The sequence below is a fragment of the Ahaetulla prasina genome, chromosome 1, assembly GCF_028640845.1.
Source record: "Ahaetulla prasina isolate Xishuangbanna chromosome 1, ASM2864084v1, whole genome shotgun sequence".
In the NCBI taxonomy this organism is placed as follows: domain Eukaryota; kingdom Metazoa; phylum Chordata; class Lepidosauria; order Squamata; family Colubridae; genus Ahaetulla; species Ahaetulla prasina.
The window spans coordinates 173,820,194-173,845,942 of NC_080539.1; the positions used below are offsets into that span (position 1 = coordinate 173,820,194).

At 39.0% G+C, this 25,749-nt stretch overlaps 1 protein-coding gene across 2 annotated transcripts in view; it reads left to right on the forward strand.

Annotated features, from left to right (window-relative positions):
• The window catches only part of PCSK2 (proprotein convertase subtilisin/kexin type 2), a 137,561-nt gene that overhangs the window by 58,354 nt on the left and 53,458 nt on the right, over positions 1–25,749 (forward strand). For both annotated transcript variants that reach the window (XM_058181983.1, XM_058181991.1), the window contains exons 3-5: positions 222–335; positions 2,828–2,936; positions 8,960–8,997. In XM_058181983.1, coding sequence (XP_058037966.1) covers positions 222–335; positions 2,828–2,936; positions 8,960–8,997 — 261 coding nt within the window. The remainder of the gene's footprint in view (positions 1–221; positions 336–2,827; positions 2,937–8,959; positions 8,998–25,749) is intronic.

A 25,749-nucleotide genomic window follows, 5' to 3' on the forward strand; every position in this document is an offset into this window, starting at 1 on the left:
AGGGAGAGGGAAAGGGAGCATATGATATCTCTGAACCCAGCATTTAACCTTCTCTTTGTGCCTTCTTGAGTTCATTTGAATAGGGCCATATTATGTACTAAAATTAAAATTACATCTTCTTTAGGATGTTTGCTCCTGCAATTCTAACTGTAAAATAAGGTAAACCAAAATGCTTATGTTCTTTTACAAGTTCCAATGGAGTACACAATTGACTTTTGCAGGTAAAGAAAGTTGTGCAGCAGGAAGGTTTTGGGAGGAAGAAGAGAGGATACAGAAACATCAATGAAATTGTCATCAACATGGATGATCCTTTATTTACAAAACAGTGGTACTTGGTAAGCAGACTAACCCTTTCCTTCTTCACAGCAGGAGAATGCATTGCCTAATATAAGCCCCTCAGATAGAACCTGGAATAAAACAATGGAATGATTCTGAAATATAATTTAATTGTTTTTGTCAAATTTAAATACAGGGGGCTCTTTTAAAGCCCCCTGTATTGCCTTGGAAAATTTTAAATCAAGAAAGTTGGTATGGATAAGTTAGATGGATTTCTTCATCAAATTTTAATTGGCACACTGCAACTGGGATTGAGAGTTCCCTTCCCTTCCCCTCCCCTTCCTTCCCTGTCCAACATGGAGCTACTAGATTAATACTGCAGATGGGTCCCTGAAAAAAAGAGATTAAAGTGAGAGGACCAGGATGAAGAAATTGTATGCAATATAAGAAATATACCTTTGAACTGACATGATGAACACTATTCATAATTCAGTCATAGTCTGTTTAGGAGAATTACCATCTTTGGGCCAATGTGGGCCAATTATCTCACTGGTCCAATATAACATTTGGCTGATACAGAGCTGCATAAAATTTCAAGTGATCTGGCCATTTGAAAACCATGGCAGCCAGCCATGGCTAACTTGTACTGCGCTGGATAAGAGATAGATTGAGCTCCATGTAAAATTTATCAATTCAATCTAAATACTGGCTAACGTGGAAGTGTGCTAGCCTGTAAGTAGATCTCCCTGCTCAAAAACCCTATTGCTCAGGGACAAACAATGGTGTGATTTGAGGGCAGATTGACAGACACAGGTAGCTCTTTGCTTTTGTGGACTCAGATTATTTTTCCATAACCTTCTTCTGCCTGCCACATTTTTTACTGACCCAATTATAGCTACGTTAACTGTAACTGTCTTACACCAGTCCTGGTGATAACTGACTCCACTGAGTGAATATGCCACCTTTTAAACTAGCTTTTTAAGAAGGTTAAGTTTCTCGCTTGCACATAAACGATTTCTGTATCTAAATATCACTAGATATCCATATGAGAACAATGGTTACTTTGTTGGGATAATTAATATATAGATTATCCCTAAATCACAAATTTCCTTGAAAGCACATTTTTTTTATCCTTATAATAAATCAGTTGTCCTGTTCCAGGAGAATTTTGATGCCCATTGTAAATAAGGCCTCAGGCTATGAAGCAAGACCCATAGCAGCAATTGGACAAGACTAGATATAGTAATTCAGGACCATGGCCAGTTCCACATATCTGTTTGAAGCTAGCAACTATGTAATTACAGATTGAATTGATTCCATTTGTTTGTGTTTATTTATCAAATACATACGGCTGCCCATCTACCAGAAGGAACTCTAGATGGTGAACAAAAATAAAGACATGGTTTTATATTTAGGCCAGGAAAGTCTTTTGAAAGCTTTGTCTTTTGAAGGCTATAGATAAATTTTTCTTTTACTGCCCATCTGGAGTCTGGTTTTTATAACAGTTTCTTCTTAGTAGATGTATGAGAAAGTAAACAATAAGAACAGTGAGGAAAATATTAAGGAATGTTCCTCAATCTTTCCTGCTAATTCAAAGAGGCTAAATAGTAGTCTTCCAAGTCACAATGCAGCAGCAACATTCCTGTGTGACACAATAGATCTAAGATAGAAATCCAATTCTGAAGAGCAAGGTCAGGTCTTCATGTATCTTAGAGCATCTGTGGCTGGTGGGTTTTTGATCCTGGGTTATGGCACAATGGTATTTAAAATCATTATTCTCTATTTGCCCTTGATTTTACTACTCTCTAGAGTTTTGTACATCAGGTCTGGCTTTCATGATTATTTTAATGCAGACTGCTATGCTGCTTCTTTTTTATGTATTAATTTGACATTGAATGAATGAGTTGGTTGGAAAATGTCCTGTGGAGTTATAACAAACACTTATTTAATTTGAAATTTAAATTGTTTTGAGTGAGAGATCAGCTGAATTGCCACATTTTAAGACATGGCTATCTGGATAGCAAATGCGTTTTTGTGTCTGATGAGACATAAAATTCTCAGCAGCATAATCCGACTTTATGACAAAACAAGAATGAATATTGCATTTTCCTTCTCAGAATAAAAAGTATCTGGGTTCCAAGCTAGCTTTAAAGAGTGTTTTTTATTATTGTCTCATTCTCCTCATCCACCAGATGTTCCAGGGCAAGAAGCACTCCAGATGCTCAGAACTGATACCCTGCCACTTCCCCATACTTCATACGATCAGTTGTTGAGTTGTGCCATTCAAACTGCATTTCAAATAGCCCCCCACTACAGCAGTGGCATCCATCAAACAATGAAATCTATTATGCCTCTTGCATTGCGACTTAAATGAGATCCACATTTTATGTTAGTATTTATGGATTTGTGCCTCTTTTTGGGCTGCATTTCCAAGGAAATGAAGGCCATTTGTGGCAGATGAATCAGAAGGAATCTCAGTGGACGTAAACATTCTGCTTTGTGCCAAGCAAATTAGTCTCTTATGCTTTTTGTTTGAAATGTGATGCATTAGATCAACACTGGGCAAGCAGATGGGACTCCTGGCCTTGATTTAAATGTGGCTGAAGCTTGGGAGCTGGGCTACACAGGAAAAGGAGTAACAATAGGAATTATGGATGATGGTAAGTGAAAACTAAAACATTGTGGCTCTCTTGTAAATTTCACCCTTTATTGTAACAAAGGAATGCAACATTAAAACTCACTCCATTATTCACTCCCTTCAACATTTTGGAATGTTAATTAAAAACCTTAGAAGACATTCAGTCATCATTTTTAATAACAAATCATCATCCAGACGAAGTTCCCTTTCGATACAGTCTGTGTATAATGAGAATTTCTTAAATCCAGCTTAGAGTAAAACATTTTGTTAAAGCACATTAGTTTACTAATTTGGGAAAGGGCTAGCAGAAGTAAACATTGAATTAACTGCCATGTGAACGTGTGCTTTTTGTGTGTTTCCCCAATGTATTTCTAAAAAGAAAGAAAGAAAAGAAAGAAAGAAATTTTAATGCCTTCCTCCATTTACCTGAGCTGGATTTTTAATCTGCATCGTAAGCTTTCCCTCACAGTGCTAAAAATCAAGCTATGCTTGAACAAATCCGCAGGGACCTCTTCTTGCTCTACTGATGCTCCACTGGATAAACGAGGCTGCTTGTCTACCGATAGCATTATCCATTTGCACTTGACTCACAGTTCCCTGGCTCCTTTATTTAGATCCACAGAGGAACTTGTTACATTTTGCAGTGACTGAACACAACTGAGAGTTTCTGTGTCCAAGATCTCCCCATTTATGTTTTTGGATTGGGGTGGGGGTGGAGAACAAGGCGAGCATAGAATGGAAACACTGCAAATTGCTATCATCTAACTGTAGATTGTTACTGATGTGCACCATCTTAGGAACAGCTTTTCTGCAATCTTCATTCCATCTATTTTGGATGTCCCTGTGATTTTTATCCACACAAGGTTGTTGAGGAATTAGCTCATCATCAGAATATCCAGACCTACACCAGATTAGATCCAATTAATTTTGCGCTTTCATATGATGTCACAATTTCTCAAAACTGACATCAAAGCGCAAATCTGAGAAATTATGTGGCAGTATATTTTAGACAGCTATAAATACCAGCTGACATGGAAGTAGAATGGAATAAACAAGCGTGACATTAGAATGAAATAATTAGAAAAAAAACAGTTGGAAACTCTGCATAGCTAAGCAATGGTGCAATCACGTTTTGATGGTTTAGAACAGTGATGTTTAACCTTTTTGGTGCCGAGTGCCTAAAGTGCGTGTGCGTGTGAATGCACACGCGCACTCCCAAATCCCCAGAATGCAATGGGAGCGCCCCCATGCATTTCCACGCATGCATGCATGTCCCCACACATGCAACACGCCCCCACTGCATATGTGCCCAGGCCCTCCCGCACCCCGTTTTGGCTTCCATGTTGGTGCAAGAGGCTTTCCAGGCCCAAAATGGGGTACAGGGAGGCCTCGCGTGGCCCTCTGTGCCCCCTTTTGAACCTGGAAAGCCTCCTGTGCCCTGCCCCCCCACACATGCACGGCAGAGACCCAAAGACAAGCTGGCTGGTGGGAGGCATACGCACATGCACAGTGGAGTTGGGCTGGGGTGACAGCTGGCGTGCCCACAGAAAGGGCTCTTGGTGTCATTCCTCGTGTTAAGGACTCGTTTGTCAATAAGGGCGGGTTTCCAAATGGCTGGTAGGTGGGAGGTATCATCTCGTTTGTTCATGCTGTGTGGGCGTTTTTCTATCTCGATGGCTTCTCTGATTATTCTGTTGTTAAAGTGTTCAGTTTTGGCGATAGTTCTGGTCTTTTTAAAGTCAATATCATGTCCTGTGACTTTAAAGTGTTGGACCAGGGAAGAAGTTGGTTCCTCTTTTTTGACTGAGTTCTTGTGTTCTTCAATGTTGTGTTCACTGATCATGAAGCACGACCAAGGACCAGAAGCCAGACCGCAGCTGCAACATTAGCCATTTCAAACCCCTCCAATCCATACATGCAGCAGACTGACACCCACTATGAAGATGTAGCACCACCACAAAGCCAAACAACAGCTATGCAGCTCACCAGCTCAAATCCCCCTGCAACACAGACTAAATTGAGCACAATCAAGCCCCCACCCAAACAGGACACACCCCCAGCCAATCAGAGCACAAAAAACCCTCCATCCAATCAGAGAACAGCCAAGCTCCCACCCAATCAGTTCAAACCCCCACTAGCAGTTAAAAGGAAGAAACAGCTGCGATCACACATTGCTCCCAGAAGCACGGCTGAAGTCTGAAGATGACGAATGAGACTCCGTCGAAATGTCGCCAAGACATTTCCAATTTTACACGGGAGAAAACCCGAACAACCAAAGACCTACATATATATATATACAAACACCCGTGAAAACCTCAGAAAACAAATATATATATATATATATATATATATATATATATATATATATATATATATATATATATATATATATATATATATATATATATATATATATATATATATATATATATATATATATATATATATATATATATATATATATATATATATATATATATATATATATATATATATATATATACTAATTTCCAAAATAACTTTGATGAAAAGTGAAGGCCTCTGCATACCTTGCTATTGCGATTATTGATTGGTTTTTTTGTTTTGCAAATTTCTTTAAAGAACTGCTATAGTGAAAATCATGCAAGAGGGATAATAAGAAATGGAAGTTCCTTAACATGGAAGTCTGCAAAATTTTGCTGTGCTAGCTACATGGAACAAAGATTACATTTGTTCACAGAGATGCAATTTTTATTCCAGCCATCACTGCCATTCAAAAATATTTTTTTATGTCCTTCACATTTCTAGCCTGCTATAAAAGACCATATTAATATTTGATTATGATTTTCTATACTGCCACTAACATGGTTTTAGATGGAAAATATGCCACTTTGGAAAATATGCTGCCATGTAACGGGGTGAGCTCCCATTACTTGTCCCAGCTTCTGCCAACCTAGCAGTTTTGAAAGCATGTAAAAATGCAAGTAGAAAAAATAGGGACCACCTTTGGTGGGAAGGTAACAGCATTCCGGGCGCCTTTGGCATTGAGTCATGCCGGCCACATGACCACGGAGACGTCTTCGGACAGCGCTGGCTCTTCGGCTTTGAAATGGAGATGAGCACCGCCCCCTAGAATCAGCAACGAGTAGCACATATGTGCAAGGGGAACCTTTACCTTTACCTTATGCCTCTTTGCCTAATTAATCTGAAAGCATAAATGTTCTGAAATAAAAGCCTGGAGACTAAAACATAAGAGGAACATTTAGGTGATTTAGGTTTGGTTAGTCTAGAGAAAAGAAGGACTAGGGGGAACATTATAGCAGTATTTCAGTATTTGAGAGGCTGCCACAAAGAGGAGGGGGTCAATTTATTTTCCAAAGCACCAGAGAGCAGGACAAAAAATAATGGATGAAAACCAATCAAGGAGAGAAACAACCTGGAATTGAGGAGAAACTTCCTGAGGTAGCAATTAACCAATGGAAGAGCTTGCCTTCAGAAGTTGTGAATGCTTCATCACTGGAGGTTTTTAAGAAGAGACTGGACAGTCACTTGTCTGAAATGTTACAGGGTCTCCTGCCTGAGCAGGGGGCTGGACTAGAAGACCTCCAAGATTGCTTCCAGCTCTATTTTGATGCTGATTCTGAAGATATTAATTGGCATCGTTGATACAAATAATAAATTGATAGCAGATTTTGTATGCATGCTCTGGTCAGCATGCTGCAATTCTAGGCATTCAAAATTCTGCTTCTCAGTTATGAAACAATGTGCAAATTAACAGATACATATTTCCAGAGATAGTTTAATTAGTAGGATGCTTCAGTTTGCAGATGATTTGGTATGTAAAGAAAAGGTATCATGTAACTGATTGTTACCATAGTATTATTAGGCAACATTAATGATGTTATATAATAATAATCTCAAAGTGTGCAGATCATTTTGAAATGTAAGTGAATTCAAAACCTTTTTTTTTTCAATCCAAAGCTCTCTATTATGAATGTTCTAAAACTGGAAGTGTTTTAAGATCAAACACTTCTTTTTCGAGCTCAAATATTCTCATGATCAAAACTGATCTTTCCATCCTCAAAACAATAATATTGCACTAAAAATGGAGAATTCCAAACTCAAAGTAGAGATTTTCAGATCCAGAATACTTTGCAAAGTTCTGTAATAATCCCAAGAAGAATCTCTCATGGGATTTTCTACCTCAGATAATTTGATCTAACTTTGATTCTATACATGTTCTAGCAGAGGACAGACAATCTGCAGGGAATAACAGGGCAATCAAAGCCCAAAGCTGTTGTAGCTGCCATTTTGGCATTTTTTATCACACCCTGCAAATGTCCCTTTATACTAGTTTGTTTTCAGATTTATAAGCAACCTTTGGTGAATTCAAACCAAAGATTGCTTTCAATAGTTCTACTATCTGTTGCTGGTTCTTTCCATCATCTTAGTTTCATACATACCTGGTAAGGTATTAAAATGAGGCTGGAGTGTAGATGGGGAGCTGAAACTGCACATATAGAGATGCCCCATGTTCTGAATACATGAAAATAATTCTGTCTTCCCATAAGCCTAAATAGCTGGTGAAGTGTGATGGCCAAGAACTATGTGTACTTGCAGATTTAGCCAATCAGGTCCTCTCAATGCATCTATTCTACATAGATAGTAAAACTTTTACTTTATTTTCCAGAGCAGGGACTTTGTTTAAAAACAAGAGGAGGAGGGGGGGGAGGAGGAGGAGGAGGAGGAGGTGGTGGAAGTTTGCTCTTAACTATTGGTGGCTTGAAATGGACTACATAATTGCTAATCACACAAGGAAAATGCATTTAGTGGAATACATTTGTTTTTAATGGAAGGTAGTTTATATTTTACAGCTGAAGGTTGATGCATCTAAATGTTAAATTCTTTATCATAACAAAAAAAAGCTATGGTTTTTCTCTAAAGCATAAATTGGGATGATCCGATTCAGAATCATTCTTACAGAAGGAATAGATAACTCATGTACACCAGGTGCTTTGGTTTACAATGGTTATAAATACCAGGCACTATAACCAATATCAAGGGATTTATGGGAACCACAGTCTAAAACATCTACTAGAATGGGCACTGGATTTCCCAAAACAGTTAGGAAGTGCAGCTTTCTTTGAAAATGGCTATTATGCCTTGCTACAAAAATTTCTGAGAGCTCATATTGACCACATATATTTGGATCGGCATTAGGAAATATCTGATGATCTATGTTCAACTGTTTTCAATAAATCTGAATACTGACTTATTTGGAGTAATTTGGCTAATAAAAGCATCAATGACATGAGGGCAAAAGGTAGCAGTTCTTCTCCTCTACACCCTTCACAGTGTTTTAGGAAATGGAAAAATTTGTCGTGAATACAACATCCATTTCAGAAACAGGAACTAATGCCCTGATGACTGTAGGCCAAGTCAAGATATATAGAAAAGAAGTTCCTAAGGAAAAAAGAGTAACTAATTATTGGTGTTTTATAGAACTGATAGCATGAAAAATGGTGAGAAGGGTACTATTAAGGTTATGATTGTCATCTGTATCATAAATTTGGCATTAAATCATGGACACCCAGGGAGGAGGACCAATCTCATCATGAGATTAGCATGCAAATAAAATTATTTAAGTACTTTAGTTAGAAGTCATGCCATCATTGCATAACTGTACCATTTGTATGATAATATCATGGCACAATGGCTTATCGTTTTGACATCATTGTGGCTTATGAATTTTGCTAAGTGATAATTTCCGGTTTAAGTTCACTGAGATCTTTAATTTTGTCAAAACTGTTGGCTTTGTAAGACTCTATTTGATAAATTAGGACCAATTTTAAGCTTAAACTATCTAATCATTAAATCTAATTTTTGTGTCTCAAATTTGCACCATATTTCTGAACCTAGACTGTCAGCCTATATAAGAAGCCCTAAGGCCCATGTTTGACATGCAATATGCTTATGTACAAAGTAAATGGATTTCACAGCTATTCTCCTATTTTTTTCCTTCAATATACAGTATTTATGGTTTATTATGGCTGTTGATTTTTGCAGGAATTGATTATCTTCATCCAGATTTGGCTGCCAATTATGTAAGTATACCCTTTCCTTCATGTTACAGTTCTATATTTTTCTGGCTAGTCATTTTATATTAAATAGTTAGATGCTTAAGAAGATTAATAGCATAATTATTGTTGATTTAGGTGACAAAATGAGTACATAAAATATGTAGTCTCCATAATAAACATAGCAAGGTTTAATCTGACAATTTGGCACATATACGTTTTATATAGGAAATGACACTGCTTTCAAATGCCAAATACATTTTATTACTAATATGCAAATGAGCATAATCTCAAAATCTTTATATAAAGTAGTTGTCACATTGTGGCAGCAGCCAAGATAATTTACGAAAAGTTATTACCTGAACTGGAAGAAATAAATTTTACAGGGATCTGATGTTTAAAAATATTAAATACATAATATTTTTTATATGTTGCATAAATGTTTGTCTTGTCTTTATATCTTGTCTTGCATAAATGTTTGTAAAAGTAGCGCCAAGTGAGAGAACTAATTAATCCTGGAAGGGATTATTGCTTATTCCAAATAAGGTTGATCCCAATATTAAGGTACTTTCCATTCACTGAATATATAGAAAAGGTTCAGATTTCATTGTTTCCATTTAAAAGATCTCAAGTGGCAAGGCTGGGACAATTTCCTATCAGTAATAGGAAATAATTTTGGGTTAGGTAGACCAAAGGCTTGTCTCAGGAGAAAACAGTTCTGTTGCTAAACTCAGATAATGAAAATAAGTCAGCCTAAGGTTGACTCAGCCTTCCATCCTTTATAAGGTAGGTAAAATGAGGACCCAGATTGTTGGGGGCAATAAGTTGACTTTGTATATAATATATAAATAGATGAAGACTATTGCTTGAGATAGTGTAAGCCGCCCTGAGTCTTCAGAGAAGGGCGGGATATAAATGCAAATTTAAAAAAAAAGTCTTCATCAAAAATAAACAGAAGGTTAAGACTAGGGATTAATTCACCAATTGATTTGAATAAAAAGTCTCTTAAAGAGTCAACAGCAGGCCAAGCAACCATTTATCTGTTTACTACTCTATTCTTCAGTTGTTTAAATAGACTTTTTTTAATGGAGCATAAAATAAAGTGATTAAAGTAAATATGGAAGAAATGACAAGAAGGACAGATGGATGGACGAAGAGGCAGACAGATGGACAGATGTGGTATGTAATGTACAGAAGAGGCACCGTTATTTTTATTATCCTTAAACAGTTCATGGAGTACCAAAGATACAATTTTTTCTAGCAGAGTGTGAAAGAATCAGAACTCAGTTCAGTAAAATTTTATAGTGTGCACAAGATCTACATCATACCATGTTCTAAACTGAGCCATTAAAAAAAAGACTAATTGTTAATTCATTCTTTTTGCATTGGTAGGCTTCAGGCAAACTGCGTAATAATCAGAATGTTTAGAGAGGGAATCAAACTAAAGTTAGGCTGAATTTTTGTTCACTCTGGTAAATAAACAAAATGAAGGCAACATAGAGGAATCTTTCAACATGCATTCAAGTCTTAGAGGCAAAAGCAGAGCTTTATGGGATGAAGGATAATTGCTTCAGACTGATCCCATTCCTTGAAAATGGCAAATCTTTTAATTTAGGGATAGGTTTTCATGCAGGTGGTAGATATAACGAAAGAACAATACCGGGCCTTGTGCTATTTTACCATTACATACATAACTTACGATCTCTGATTACTTAACTTAATTGTCTGATCTATTGGAGCATCTTTTGAGGTTACAAAATGTTATTCAGTGAGCTCAAGGCAGTAGATACAGGGGCAATTTACAACTTTAAGGGTGTTTTTTTAAAAAAGCCAAACTAAATAATGTTGCTTCAACAGAAAGAGGAAATCATCCTAGAAAAAGAGTTGTTGTGATTTAAGATTCCTATTAGCATTTAGCCTACCCTTTTAGTAACAGGTGGGTTGGGTTGATGTCACAAAGATAAGGAACCCATTCCAGCACCCTATTTTTTCTTTTGGGCACTAGCAATAGCATTTAGATTTACTGTATATACCAGAGGTCAAAAACTGGTGGTCTGTGGACCTCTGGTGGTCTGTGAGAAAATTTTGGTGGTCCTCAGAAAAATTATTTGCATTTTTTATATTGCACTAAATCAGGGGTCCTCAAACTATGGCCCCTGGGACAGAGACATGCAACATTTGTGTTGCTGCAGAAGTCTCCCCCTTCAGGGTCTTCTTCTGTGGGTCAGAGAGGGGCAGAAATTCTGACTTGGGGTCTGCTTCAGCCTCCTGGTGCAGGGCTTTGGGCAATGGCTGGAGGGAAGTGCCGCTGGTGGTGAAGAGTTCCAATAGCACTGCATCATGGCCTGGAACTGGCTGACCATCTCAGCCTGCTGAGCCTCCATGTGCCTGTCCCTGGCTTTGCACTCCCTCAGGTCTTCCCTCTGCTTGGAAACCCTATGCTCATAGTCCTCAATGAGGTGCTTCGACTGAGCCTCCTTCTCTGTCAGATCCAATTTGAACTGAGCTGTTCTGCCAACTCTTTCTTGTGGTAGCTGCTTAGCTCCAACAACTGCTTCCTGTTGGGGCCCTAAGGAGCCCTGACAGGGAGACGAGGAGTGGCTGGGAGGGGAGGGGTGAGTAGAGGCTGGCGAGGCACCCCTTGATGTGAGTGAAATCGAGTTGGCCATGCTCACCCAGTCAAATGACCACCTAGCCACGCCCACCCAGCCGGTCATAAGGCAGATCATATTAGTGGTCCACGGGACTTAAAATTATGAATTTAGTGGTCCCTGAGGTCTGAAGGTTAGTGACCCCTGGTATATACTGCTTCACAGTGCTTTACAGCCTTTTCTAAGCAGTTTATAGAGTTAGTATGTTGCCCTCAACAATCTACATCCTCATTTTACTGATGTCAGAAGGATGGAAGGTTGAGTCAACCTTGAGCCAGTCAGGATTGCACTCCTGCAGTGGGCAGAGTTAGCATTCTAAGCACTGCACCATCATAGCCATGGTGCCTAAGGAATTCAGATTCAGTCAAGTGATGATGAAAACAAGGATGTGTGTGTGTGTGTGTGTGTGTGTGTGTGTGTGTGTGTGTATACACACATATATATCTTTGCTTTCATCATCTTTCAACCCTTCCCATGTACAAATTAATTCTTCTTATCAAAAATAATTGATCCAACTGTCTGTCAAGTAAGTGGCAGCTGCACCTTTAGATGTTGGTGGCATTTACACAGTGGGGTAGCTCGGTGCTATAGTGACTCATGCTGACGATAGATGGAGTCATGCTCATCATGATTTAACATATCTTTGAAATCTCCCCACAAGAAACCTTCTGTTGAGTGGGAAGAAAAGGCACATGCTGCCAAAAGAAGAAAATTAGAAGCAGAGCTGATGAAATATTGCACAGAATAGGTGACATTTACAACTGCCCTTTTGAATTTCCTTTGGAAGCACAATGTATACAACACAATGTGACAGAATACATAATGGGCTATTTTAAACAGAGGTGACCAGAGAGCAAAGCTTAGTTAAGATGACTTTTACGCCCGTTGGGTGGGGAGAATGGAGTTTCCACTTTGTCTATTGTTGGTTGGAAACATTTGATTCTAACCAAAGAGATTCAATAGAGAGATTTGAAGAACATCATCAGAAAGAGAGACGAACAAGTGCCACCATGGGCGTTTTGTGCATGGTCTCTTCAAACCTAGAACAAGCTATGGTTAAAGAGAGATGACAGTCATATACGTCACATCATCTGAATGATGAGGATTCTCTTTCCTCCTCCTTCTTCTCATTTTTTTCTTGAAGCTACACTGGGCTGAATCTGAGTTAGCATCCAAACCTACAGTAAGTGCATTCAAATTGTCCAGCAGGATGGGAGATACCAGGGACAAGGTTTCTAATCCAACTAGGCATGGAAACTTCTCTATTAGAAAACTAATATTTATTTTCTAGCACCTCTATCTTTCACTCGGACAATTTGTCAATGCCTGGTGGGGAGGAGAGGGTGAATCCTGAAGAAGTTTAAGTCAGGAAAATCATCCAGCTGACAGCTTGAAATTAAAGCGTTATCTAAAGTAACAGCTGGAGGAACAATGAGAGAAAGCTTCCCTGCTTTACTACACAATATAAGTGCTGTTGTATTCATGTCGTATAATTGACTTTCAGTTATTGTCTCTCAGTTGCACTTGCTCATTTATTGGAAGCAGCTCCTGATAACCAAAAACTAAGAATGCTGAGATAAACCAGCACAATTGATATATGCAGCAGATAGCATATTCCCATTGGTGCAATTACCCCCAAACTAGTCTGTTCCATCCAATTTACTTTCCTTCAGATGGGTGGGTGGGTGGGTGGGAATCTGAAACCAAAATGCAATCCTATGCATTTCTTTAATTGAAATTTTGCAATGATTTACACTTGTATCCAAGTTGCCTTTGGCACAAAGAATAAATATCCCAGTCTCATTCTTTTCATACCTATTGGTTTGGTGAAACAATGGCTATTTTGGAAAAGTAAGACAACATGGCCTACATAAAGCCTTAAAAGCTGTAAAGAACTGGATACTGGCCTTTTTCAGTGGCATCTGGCTTATTAATATTTAAATCAGCCTATTTATTTGTTGCTTCATTTTAGTGAATCCATTTTGTCTTGAAAATGAGAGAATATTCCTGCCGGGTTGATTAATATATTTTGACTGATGCCATATGACTTACCTTCCTTGGTCAGTTTCATAAGAAAAACACACAAATAAACCCCCTCAGGGTAAGAATTTTGTATGTTTTTTGAAGACTAAAAGCACTAAAAAGACATTCAGCTGTTGCTATTATGTATTGTTTAAGGATGCATAATTGGGCATCTAATGCAAAGCTCAGCCCTCAAAGACTAGAAAAATACTTGCCTTTTTTGTATTTCCAGAACTTGCTTTAGAACAGAAGCTTGAAGGGGTCATCTTGACATTTTCCCACCCCACTACTGAACACTGTGTGGCAGTGTTAGTTTTAATTGACTTATATAAGGTAGAAGTGGCTCAGCAGTTCAAAACCTGTGAGCATGAGCTGAATGACGGAATGAGCTCCCATCAATTTGTCTCAGCTCTTGCCCACTAGCAGTTCGAAAACATGCAAAATGCAAGTAGATAATAGGTATCACTTTGGTGGGAAAATAACAGGGACCTGAAAGGAGCCCTCTTAGGCATACCCTGGATAAAGGTGATGTCACCGGCTTTATCCAAGTCATTTCAATTTGGAAATGCTTTGGTAGGTTTGGTATTTGGAATTTGGTTCCAAATACCAAGTCATTTCAATTTGGAAATGCTTTGGTACTACAATGCAAATGTAGTAAGAGTAGTAGTAGCTAGAAAAGAAACCTTTGGGTGTCATATTTTGGATTGAGGGATAGATTATATCTCTGAAGGTGGGGGTAAATTAAAAGTCTGCCCCAGAAATGGCTTAAGGAAGAGACAAACTTGCTTATCTTCTATCTGGATCATTTGCAAAAAATCGACAGGATTTGGGTGACTCTAAGCTCATTACTCTTTCAGTCTAATCCATGCCTCAGGATTGTTATGGGAAAAAGGACAGGAGTACAAGGTATGTCTTGAGCTTCTTCTGGAAAGGTAGAATGAAAATGCAGCTGTTACAATACACACAAAATTTTACAAGGATATTTGGAAGATAGCATCATGGTTAACTGGTTGGAGAAGATCAGTGTTCATATCAATACTAAAGAAAAGTGATACAACTAACCTCCATGGATGCCATTTCAGCAATGATTAGTCACCAAACTGAGGACAAGATGCTATTCAGGAGAACTATCTAAAAAATCACTATGAGTCAATATTGACTTGATGGCAACTGACAACATGAAGTATGTGTTTTATCCAATACAAAGAAATGGGATTTAGCAAGTTCTCTAAGAATGCATTAATGGCACAAGTGTCAACAGTTGCGGACAATGACCTGAAATATTGATTGTGTTTATTTTAAATGTCTTCTCCTAAGAAAAATTTCATCAGCTTTCTCAGATGAGCTGTTCTATGTCATATAGTTTACAGAATAAGATAACCATCTATGAAAGCTGTGTCTTTGCTTAGACCTTTCCTTTTGTAGTGTTCAAGGTATCGATTGAAGGTTGAGCAGGGGGAAAATGCTGCCTATTCTGAAAACTATGTCTACTTATTTTTTTTTTTATTTATTTATTTTGTCACAACATCATACAAAAAGATTATATAGTATATACACATATAAACATATATAGGAAGAAGAAAAGAAAAACAATAGGACAGGAACGGTAGGCACGTACTTAAAAGGTTTTATGTTGATAAAACTTGCCTTGGAATATTTGGGGTGAATTTTTACCAAAGTTCTTATGGCTGCAAGACAGAGTAACTTCAGAGGAAGAGAGGTACAGTAAGGCTGAGATAGGCAATACCTGCCAAAAAAAAAAAAAGATGTGGATTGAACTAATAAATCTGCATCTTGATTACTAGCTTCTTTCTGCAGGCAAGAGTTCTTATATCTGAATGCTCATTTTTTTAAACAGCTTCTGTAAAAACAGCATTCGGGAGGAACCAGGGGTGAAATCCAGCAGGTTCTGACAGGTTCTGGAGAATTGGTAGCAGAAATTTTGAGCAGTTTGGAGAACCGATAGTGAAAATGTTGAGTAGCTTGGAGAACTGGCAAATACCACCTTTGGCTGGCCCCAGAGTGGGGTGGGAATGGAGATTTCACAATATCTTTCCCCCAGGAGTGGGGAGGGAATGGGGATTTCACAGCATCCTTCCCCTGGAGTGGGGTGGGAATGGAGATTTTGCAGTATCCCTCCCATGCCACGCCCACCAAGCCACACCACGCCCACCAAGCCACGCCCACAGAACTGGCAGTAAAAAAACATTGGATTTCACCACTGGGAGGAAGCTAGGTAAAGGATGCTGCTAAAGGCTTACTATCTTGAAAAAATACATGATTTTTGGTTTTATGCACTTGTCTGAAGCACAGGTAGTCCTCAACTTACAGCCATTCATTTCATAACTGTTCCAAATTACAATGGCACTGAAAAAGGTAACTGATGGCCATTGTTCACACTTACAATTATCCCGGCATCCCTACGGTTACAGGATCAAAATTTTGTCCTATGCATTTACAATGGTTCCAGCATCCTGGGGTTGCATGACCACCATTTGTGACCTTCCCAGCTGACTTCTCACATGCAACGTCAATGGGAGAAGCCAGATTTGTTTAACAATAACATACTATACTAGTCTCCCTTTATTTCTTTGTCGGCAAATATAAAATTTAACACAAAGATAGTCTGTAGCGAAAGCAGCTGCCTGCGAAGGCTCCTGGATTGGGGCTGAAAGGCGAAAGTGCAAGCAGTACGCTCCGTCCAGTGATGGGATTCAAGTAATTTAACAACCGGTTCTCTGCCATAATGATTTCTTCCAACAACCAGTTTGCCAAACTGCTCAGAAAATTAACAACCGGTTCTCCCGAAGTGGTGCGAACTGGCTGAATCCCACCACTGGCTCCGTCCCATATTTAGGTAGATCAGGTTGTCCTTATTATTTGGTAATTAAAATTACTCAGTTTTGGATTACCATCATTAAAATAAGCAAATGTACCAACCAACTCACTGGCTTGCACTGAAATGCACGCTCCCCCATATTGGTCCAGGGACAGCAGAGTACATTTAACAAAGACATTCTTTCTTCTCTGTGCTTTAAATTCCATGAATTATAAATTCTTTTTTTTTTCCTAAGAGGAGTTTTTCTTTTGATCATTAAAATATCAGCATAATGTATTCCATGGTTCACTTTTTAGTTCATAGTACTTACACAAAGCCACTAATTTTGTCAGGCAAAACCTCTCCGAGATAAAAGACATTCTGGAGGGAATAATAAAGCTCTTCTACAATGAAGGGGGAAAAAAACATTTATTATAAAAAATGAACATGAGGAGAACAGCTGTGGGTTTTGTGCTGATCAACTGTTGGGGGAAAGATTGAATGAAGGCAGACCTTGGGGGAGAAGGATGCTGCAGAACTTTATGCATGTCAACTGAGAAGCAGGGGTGGGCTGCTGGGGGATTGCAGGGGTTCAGGAGAACCTCTAGCTAAGATTCTGTGCAGTTCAGAGAGCTCCCAAATCCTACTCCTGGCTGGCCCTGCCCTGCCCACCCCTTCCCTCCCAGGAGTCCCCACGCAGCCCATTTTGGATACAGGTAAGTGCAGGACGTGTGTGGAAGCTCAGGGAGGGTGAAAAATGGGCCTACAAGAAGTTTGGGAAGTAGGCCCGTTTCCAGCCTCCAGAGGGCCTCTGGAGCCTGGGAGGTTGTTTTTGCCCTCCCGGAGGCTCAAAGAAAGCATTCAGAGCCCAGGGAGGGGAAAAATGCCACCTCCCCCCATTGTTCAGGAGGCCAACTAGCCATGCCCATGCCCACCCAGCAACCGGGCAGAGAACCCCTTGCTAAAATTGTTGAAGTCATTGAACTCAAGTCATCGAACTCAAACAAAACCCTACAGACAAACCTGTGTATGCATCCTCAAATATTTTCCTCCCCATCTGTAGAGCTAGTGGTGTTGGGTGCAGCAAAATATAACATCACTTTGGAGGAGGAAGAGGAAATAGGACAAACAAACAAAAAAGAATGTCTGTGAAATGCTTCAGATTTAGTTCTAAACAGAACATGCAGCATCCCAAATGCTCCCTTTTCCTGGGATTGCATGTGGCCCTTTCGAAAAGTTGCAGGTAGATGCTACATTCCTGCCTCCAAGTATTTTCAAGCACCTTTTTGGAATCGTATCAAAAGAACTTGATTGTTGCTCGTTGGATCAAAATACAGGTGAAAGGAAATTTTTGTCCAGTTGGCCAAAAATGGAAGTTAAACCCCTAGAGCTAGAAAATGACGTTCAGGTCTTGCAGAGATGTCCAAAGTGTTCCTTTAGAAAAACTACACACTTGGAAAATGGAAATAAAATGAGTAGACATGTGTCCAGTGCAGGAGATTTTCATCCACTCATTCCTGTTGATTGCTCATGTATTATGATCTTTGGCTACAGATATTCAGAATGGAAACTTGGGTGCTGTATATGCTTACAGGTTTTAATTTCCCCAAGAATGCTAGTTCTTCTTTCTCAGCTGTAGGAAGAAGACAATGATAAATCATTTCTGAAAATGTTGCCAAGAAAAGTACATGGACTTCTCTAGGCACCAGCCAGGAGTCAGGATACAGTGCATATAGTATTGTATATAGTATTCTTATGAGCTATGTTATGAACTATGAATATGGGCATCATTTTTCATTTTGATTGTGAAATGATTTTGCTATCAAATGTAGTGTTACTTTTGGTATATGATTTTAACTTTGGATATTTTCTTTTTTTTTTCTTATATTTTGTTTTTCACTGTAGGTAGTCACTCCAGCAGAAAGGCAGGATATCGAGTAAAGAAATAAATACTGCTTACATTTTGGATACTTGTTGTTTTGACATAGAGCATATTACTCAGAAGTAAAATCAATTGAGTTGAATTATTTATCCCATGAGAGATTCCATACTAATTCAGTACCTTTACACAATTTCTTGCTTCTTATAGTTTCAATTGCTTCTGTGCTAAACTGTTAAATGTCAAAATAACTATCACAAGTTGCTTTAAACATGTCAGACAAAATCCATCTCCTTCTGTATGGGACAAATGTATGCATCCAATATAATCAGGTCTTACTTTGATAGTCAGATACCTTTCTAACGCAACCTAGAAATTAAAGCAATCCCATGCTTATCCACTCAGTAGTAAATGCTACTGAATTCATTTGGAATTTCTCCTGTAGAAAAACATAGAATTGCTTTCTAAAGCACATTGTATTTATGGATATCGTAATTCCTTATGCTCTATAAAATGCACCCCCTACAATCAGAGCAAACAAATAAGCATAGTCCAAAGTACTTATACTATGAAATAAATTGTTTAAAGCAAATGTGGAAGTAATATATATTCAAGGATGTGTAAGGTAATGTTGGAAGAAATATCCATCTGGGTTCAGTTCCAAGTGGGGACAAAGACACTGGAAACATGGAGGCTGCTTGGAAAGATGGTTTAATGGTGGCCAGGATCACATGGCTTGAGAGCCTGAACAGAAAAGGGCCTGAGATCCTGTGTGCTCCTTGGCTTTATGCTTTTTCTGAGCTTTGACCTTTCTGGGGCACAGGAAGAGTATCCTGATTGGTTGTCAGACTCCCAGGGGGTGGGGGTCTTAGCTAGCCTTGCTGGCTGTCTCTCAAGCTTGCTTGAGCCTTGCCATGTGGTGAGTTTCAGTTGTATTGTGTTGCAAATCATGGGGGGATTGAGTGAGCTTGGTTGAAGCCTTAATTGCCCATTGACAAAGGTGGGAGAATGAGTGAGCTTAGCTGAGGCTTTTAATGGCCCATTGACAAAGGTGGGGGAGTCAGGAAGTTGCAGGAGCTCCTTTGTCTTTAAAATATGTTTCTCCATTTCTCATCCAGGAAGGTATAATATTCTGCTTTTAAAATATTTCCTAGAATATTTCATTCTTCTAGGAGGGGTGGGTGCTAAATTCCTACAATCCCTACTTTTTTTTTTTTCAAAACGTGAGTTTTGAAACATGCTCTTGGCAAAATTAAAATTGATCAAATCAGTGGGTGCTTTTAATTTTCCTGATGCAAAGGAAGCCATTGATAGAGACAACAGAAAAAGATTCCTTCAGTGGCTCCCAAAAGCTTTCAACCATGAAGGTCTAGCAGCCAGGGGAAAAGTTCTGGTAAGAATTTTACAGTATCCAATTTTCTATGCCAATTAATTTCAGCTGTTAGATATCACTTTCTGTGAGCTTCCAGTCAGGTCAAGCAAGCACACATCCCAAAATTTTCACAGCCATGGTTTTCCTTTAAATTACAGGCTGCTCATTTCCAAGGGTTGGTTACTGAACCTGCCCTAGCTCTTACTTAAGTCTATCCAAGATTTTTTTTTTTCCAGTCCAAATTGAGGTTAATCAGTGTGCAATCCAGGCTTTTTCCTTTCTTCTTTTTTTTTTTTAAAAATTACACACAATGAGCCCTGGGACTTCTACTCATGATACCACCAGTGCAACATATCTTGCTTTACTGGGCAACTGGGCAGCATCATTTGTGAGTCATAGTCAGGGCTTGGGTTTTGGATATCACTTTTTCTGCTATCTCTTCAAGTGAGGAATTGCCTGAGGGGGATGCCTCTCCCCCATGGAATTAGCAGGGAGATCTGACTCCTTGGGCTTTTAGTGCCACAGAGCAAAATCAACCTAGGGGAAGCCTTGTGTGGAGGTAAGTGAAGGGAATAGACTAATTCTGAATGGTGTGTGTCTCTGTGTGTGCCTGTGTATGCAGCTACTTTTACAATTCAGGCAATACAAACAATACAAACATGCTGGACAAATTTCCCTACCATTAGACAGAAATCTCAGGTGTTCAGAACTAACTGGCAGCCACTCAAATACAATCCTTACATGAATACTTTAGACTGATTACAATGTAAATGAGACAAGAAAGAAAACCTTACAATGAATTTTCCACCCTCCCCCATAGTCTTTCCAGTTGTCTTCTGGGAATTGAAAAGAGTCTTTTAGTCTTTACTTGTACATCTCAGGGTCCTTTCTTTCATATCTTTTGGGTGGCATGCTTGTTGGTCAGTCAGGTTTGGAAAGGTCTGCTCCAATCTGGTTGCTGTGATGACTTTCAGTGGGGGCTGGATTCAAACTCAATTCCTGGCTCCAACAAATGGAAGGTCTCCTCTGGGGGCAGCATCTGGAACCATGTGCTCTGCTTCCACAGTTGCAGAGTCATCTTTTCAGGGCTGAAAGACATTAGAACAGGATCTCCTCCCCACTTTTGTGGGTAATCTTCTCAGGAAAGGCATTGTAACAGGATTAAAAAAGGAGGGGGGTAGATATCTTGCAGGCAGAGTTTGAAAAGAAACAACACATCAATATTGCAGTTACTAAAAGATAATGCAGTTTCAACAAAATGCAGTTTCAACAACTGATGAGAAAGAAAAAACTTCACATACTTCAGGAAGAGGATGAACAGGTAAAATCATTTAAATACACAGTAAATGCAAGACTGAATTTTTTTTTTCTCTTGTAAGTGAACTTAAAACGTTTCCTCATAAACTTATCTTGTAAGTGAACTTAAAATGTTTCCTTATAAACTTGAGTTGTTACTTTAAGATAGAGAGGAGAGAAAAAAACAGAAATAGGATGAAAAGTCCTTTTTACTATTTTGTTGGCCGGACAAAGACAGGAAAAAGGCTCTTTCCTTTTTTTTTCTCTCTCTCTTCCCCATTTTCATTGCTTCAACCTTTTGTTTTTCTCTAACAATTTAAAATTCTTGTCTCTAGAGATCAGATACATTTTACAGTTACAATTACCTCAAGGGCCCACAAAGACAGACATACACACATAAAAAACAAGGACAAAGAGAAAAACAAAACTCTTGAGATTTACACACACACTGATCATTCCCATAAATCTCAGTTAAATTAGGGAAGGCACAAATCTTAACAGACAGACCACGTGGTTCAATAGAAGACAGAGAAAGAGACAGACAAACAAACAAAACAAACAAAATAAAAACCCAAACATTCCTATTTATATATTTCCCTTTTCTTTTAAGTACCTTTATTTAGCCAAATTTGTCTTCCTGGTGTTATCTCTTAGCAAAGCCCATTTTTTACACAATTTCTTCAATTTCTATTCTCACATGCCAGTCAACACTGGCACCTGCCTGGCGTCCCAGGCCCCAAGCATGTCTCTCAGGGGATTTCCCTCTACCCTCGAGCTTACGCTTCCCATGATCCTCGGAATGTGAGGCTCACTTTGTCATAGCCGGGCACTCCCGCAGTTTCGGAAAAAAAAGGTATCCGCGAAGGACTCCGACTCCCTTCTGTCGAAGTATGGGCCCCTTCCTTAAGGGAACTCTTATTTGAAGATCACCAATAAAAAAAAATAGTGATCCCGGAGGACCTTGCTGCCCCTACAGCAGGTACGAGCACCTCCTCTCACTCCACATGCTCCACTTTAGGCTTTGCTTTCCTTTTTAGATACACCGATAGTTCCTATATATTTCTTTTTTGACCCTTCACACTTCTTTTCCTTTTGCTCAGCTTCCGTTCCTCGAAAACACAAAGTTCCACATTTGGCTTCCCCCCCTTGCTTTCTCTATCCTACCGGTCATGGCTCGGTGGAGCTAGCAGTAGGTAGAGGTGCGGCTAGAGGTTGCTCAAAGAGGTGGAATCAGATTGTTTCCTCAGGTGGAATCCCACACACACTTCTTCCTTTCCTAACAGAAGGTCCTGTGCTCTGGCAAACCCCATGCTCTCCAGACTTTTGGTCTTTCATGTTAGGAAATGCACAGAGGATGCAAGATCCAGCTGTGATTGGGAGAAGGGCTCTCATTCACACACATGCAGGCATACACATATTTCCCATGCTTTTCCATGCTTAAAATTAAAATTTAGAGGTACTCACCTTCTTTCCAAGCAGTCTTTGAGCTCAACACTCAAAACCCCTTTAAAACCTAGTTCCAAATGGCCAAGGTCCAGGAAAACTTACCCACAGACTCAATGGGTCTGCTGCTAGCAAGGGAGGCTTACCTGGGCCAGGTCCATTGGTTAGGTTAGCTTGGAGTCCCATCTGGGTCGCCAATTGTTGGAAGAAATATCCATCTGGGTTCAGTTCCAAGTGGGGACAAAGACACTGGAAACATGGAGGCTGCTTGGAAAGATGGTTTAATGGTGGTCAGGATCACATGGCTTGAGTTCCTGAACAGAAAAGGGCTGAGATCCTGTGTGCTCCCTGGCTTTATGCTTTTTCTGAGCTTTGACCTTTCTGGGGCACAGGAAGAGTATCCTGATTGGTTGTCAGACTCCCAGGGGGTGGGGGTCTTAGCTAGCCTTGCTGGCTGTCTCTCAAGCTTGCTTGAGCCTTGCCATGTGGTGAGTTTCAGTTGTATTGTGTTGCAAATCATGGGGGGATTGAGTGAGCTTGGTTGAAGCCTTAATTGCCCATTGACAAAGGTGGGGAGAATGAGTGAGCTTAGCTGAGGCTTTTAATGGCCCATTGACAAAGGTGGGGGGGAGTCAGGAAGTTGCAGGGAGCTCCTTTGTCTTTAAAATATGTTTCTCCATTTCTCATCCAGGAAGGTATAATATTCTGCTTTTTAAAATATTTCCTAGAATATTTCATTCTTCTAGGAGGGGGGTGGGTGCTAAATTCCTACAGTAACAAATATAATATATTTTTATAATTCAATATGATTACATTTCACAAAATGAATGTTTTTAAAAGGCATTCTTCATTCCCCCCATTTCTGAACTTCATTATACCTTAAGGAGAAATGAATAGCATGTTGAATACAAGTTTTACAAATTAAAAAAATTGTATACCTAATAAATAAGATCCCTTGGTTTTCCTTTGATAGGCATTGAATACCTAACCTGTCTGCCAGCCAAGAATGTGTCTGAAGATATTAAGTGTTTTCTGGTAGTCTTGTTTGGACAAATGTATTGTGTTGCCTCTAGGATGGCTTTTGGACATAATCCAGAAACTACAGGTGGTTAAAAAATGAATTTAAACTGGAACTAGATAATGCCCATATTGTATACCACCCCTGCTTTGTGTACTGCTTCCAGCTTCTTTTAGAGTCAAGGGTTAGGATTTTGACCTCTAAAACTATCAGTGATTGACACCTTTTTTGATGAAAAAGATTTTCATTTAAATGTTTGCAAGGTGGAAGTAGGACCATTTTCAGACATGTAAGAGAATAATTTGAGAGTTCTGTTTTGCTTTTTAAATACGAGATCCGTCTCTTGGGGTCTACATTGTCATTTTTATCTGCTTCCCTAACTCACAATGGCAGGAAAATGCTGTGGGGTTTTCAGCAGTTCTAGCCAGAAGGATCCCAAAGAGGAGCTGTGGTTGCAAGCTGCTTATCTCTGACATAAAGGAAAGCCATCTAGGTCAATGTCTTTTAGCCTTGAGGGTAAAAGAAGCATGATTTTACCTGAGTTTGCCTTTGAAAAATCAAGGGCAAGGCAATTTAGTTTGAGCCAAATTGGGTTTAGAAATTCAATGAGGGGGGAATCTAGTCTCAAGGCTCACTACTGCTTCATTTTTTGGCAGAATGGGATGAAAATGACAGGATTGATAGATGCTTTATAGAAAATTAGCTCTACTCACCTTCAAGTGAATAGCCTCCAAGGTTTACATTCAATATCATTCAAAACATTCTCCACCCATTCCCTTTGTTAAGACAAAGGTAGCAGGGCTGAGGAAAGCACAGTACTGTAAATTATCCAACAAAGGACGTCTCTTATTCCAACTTAAAAATAAGAGCTTTAAGAGTTTAAAAAGTAAACTTACCTCCACAGCCCAAATCACTTCATCAAAACAAATCTTAGTTGTACAGATTTGTTTTCCTGCACTGAAATAAACCTGTTAATCTGATTAGATAGATTGATTAAAATGAAGCTTCATCAAAGCAAAATGCATCTTTGATGCTTCACATCAGTCTAATAACTTCTCTCTAGTGTAAATTCTAAAGTCATACATATTAAAAAAAGCTCTCATGTCTGTGACTTTTTTCTGAAATTTGAAGGGTAGCTACTAGATAGAGCGAGAGCCATTCTGATGGTGGACCCTTGAATTTTTCTCCCAGATAACTTTGCAGTTTCTATGGAATCTTCAGCGCAGTCATTTAATTGTGAAGTCATCAGGACTATAGTTGAAACTGAACATAGTTCCACATTGACATCCATAGATCCACTTTGACATGCAATTCATAGAGACAGATTAAAATTAAAGAGAACTCCCAAGATATAGACCTACTTCTTTGAAGGAAAAGCTACTTCATCACTTCAATCTGTTCAACATGATTAGGGGATGATTAGGGGACTGGAGGCTAAAACATATGAAGAACGGTTGCAGGAACTGGGTATGTCTAGTTTAATAAAAAGAAGGACTAGGGGAGACATGATAGCAGTGTTCCAATATCTCAGGTGTTGCCACAAAGAAGAGGGAGTCGGGCTGTTCTCCAAAGCACCTGAGGGTAGAAACAAGAAGCAATGGTTGGAAACTGATCAAGGAAAGAAGCAACTTAGAACTAAGGAGAAATTTTCTGACAGTTAGAACAACTAATAAGTGGAACGACTTGCCTGCAGAAGTTGTGAATGCTCCAACACTGGAAATTTTTACGAAACTGTTGGATAGCCATCTGACTGAGATGGTGTAGGGTTTCCTGCCTGGGCAGGGGGTTGGACTAGAAGGCCTCCAAGGTCCCTTCCAACTCTGTTGTTATATTATATTATATTATATTATATTATATTATATTATATTATATTATATTATATTATATTATATTATATTATATTATATTATATTATATTATATTATATTATATTATATTTATTATATTAACAAACACTCAGCTACAAAATCTGCCAGATAGGGGTTCAACTTCCATTTCTCAGTCTTCGTTCAGTTCATCATTGCTATGGAATGGGATATGGAAAGATATGATCTCTTAATCTCTGATTAAGAGAAAGGACAGATAGACGTGAGGCTTATGTTCATATGGACTACACCACACTCTAGATCTCTGGGCGATCACCCCCAATGATTTCAAGATTGTAATTGAATTGTGTGGGTTTGTTTTTTCACTCATGTCTGGGTTGGGGGTTTTTTTTGGTCATTTTCACCATTTTTTATTCTTCATTTTTGTTTACAGTTTTTAGTGTTTTTATTTAGT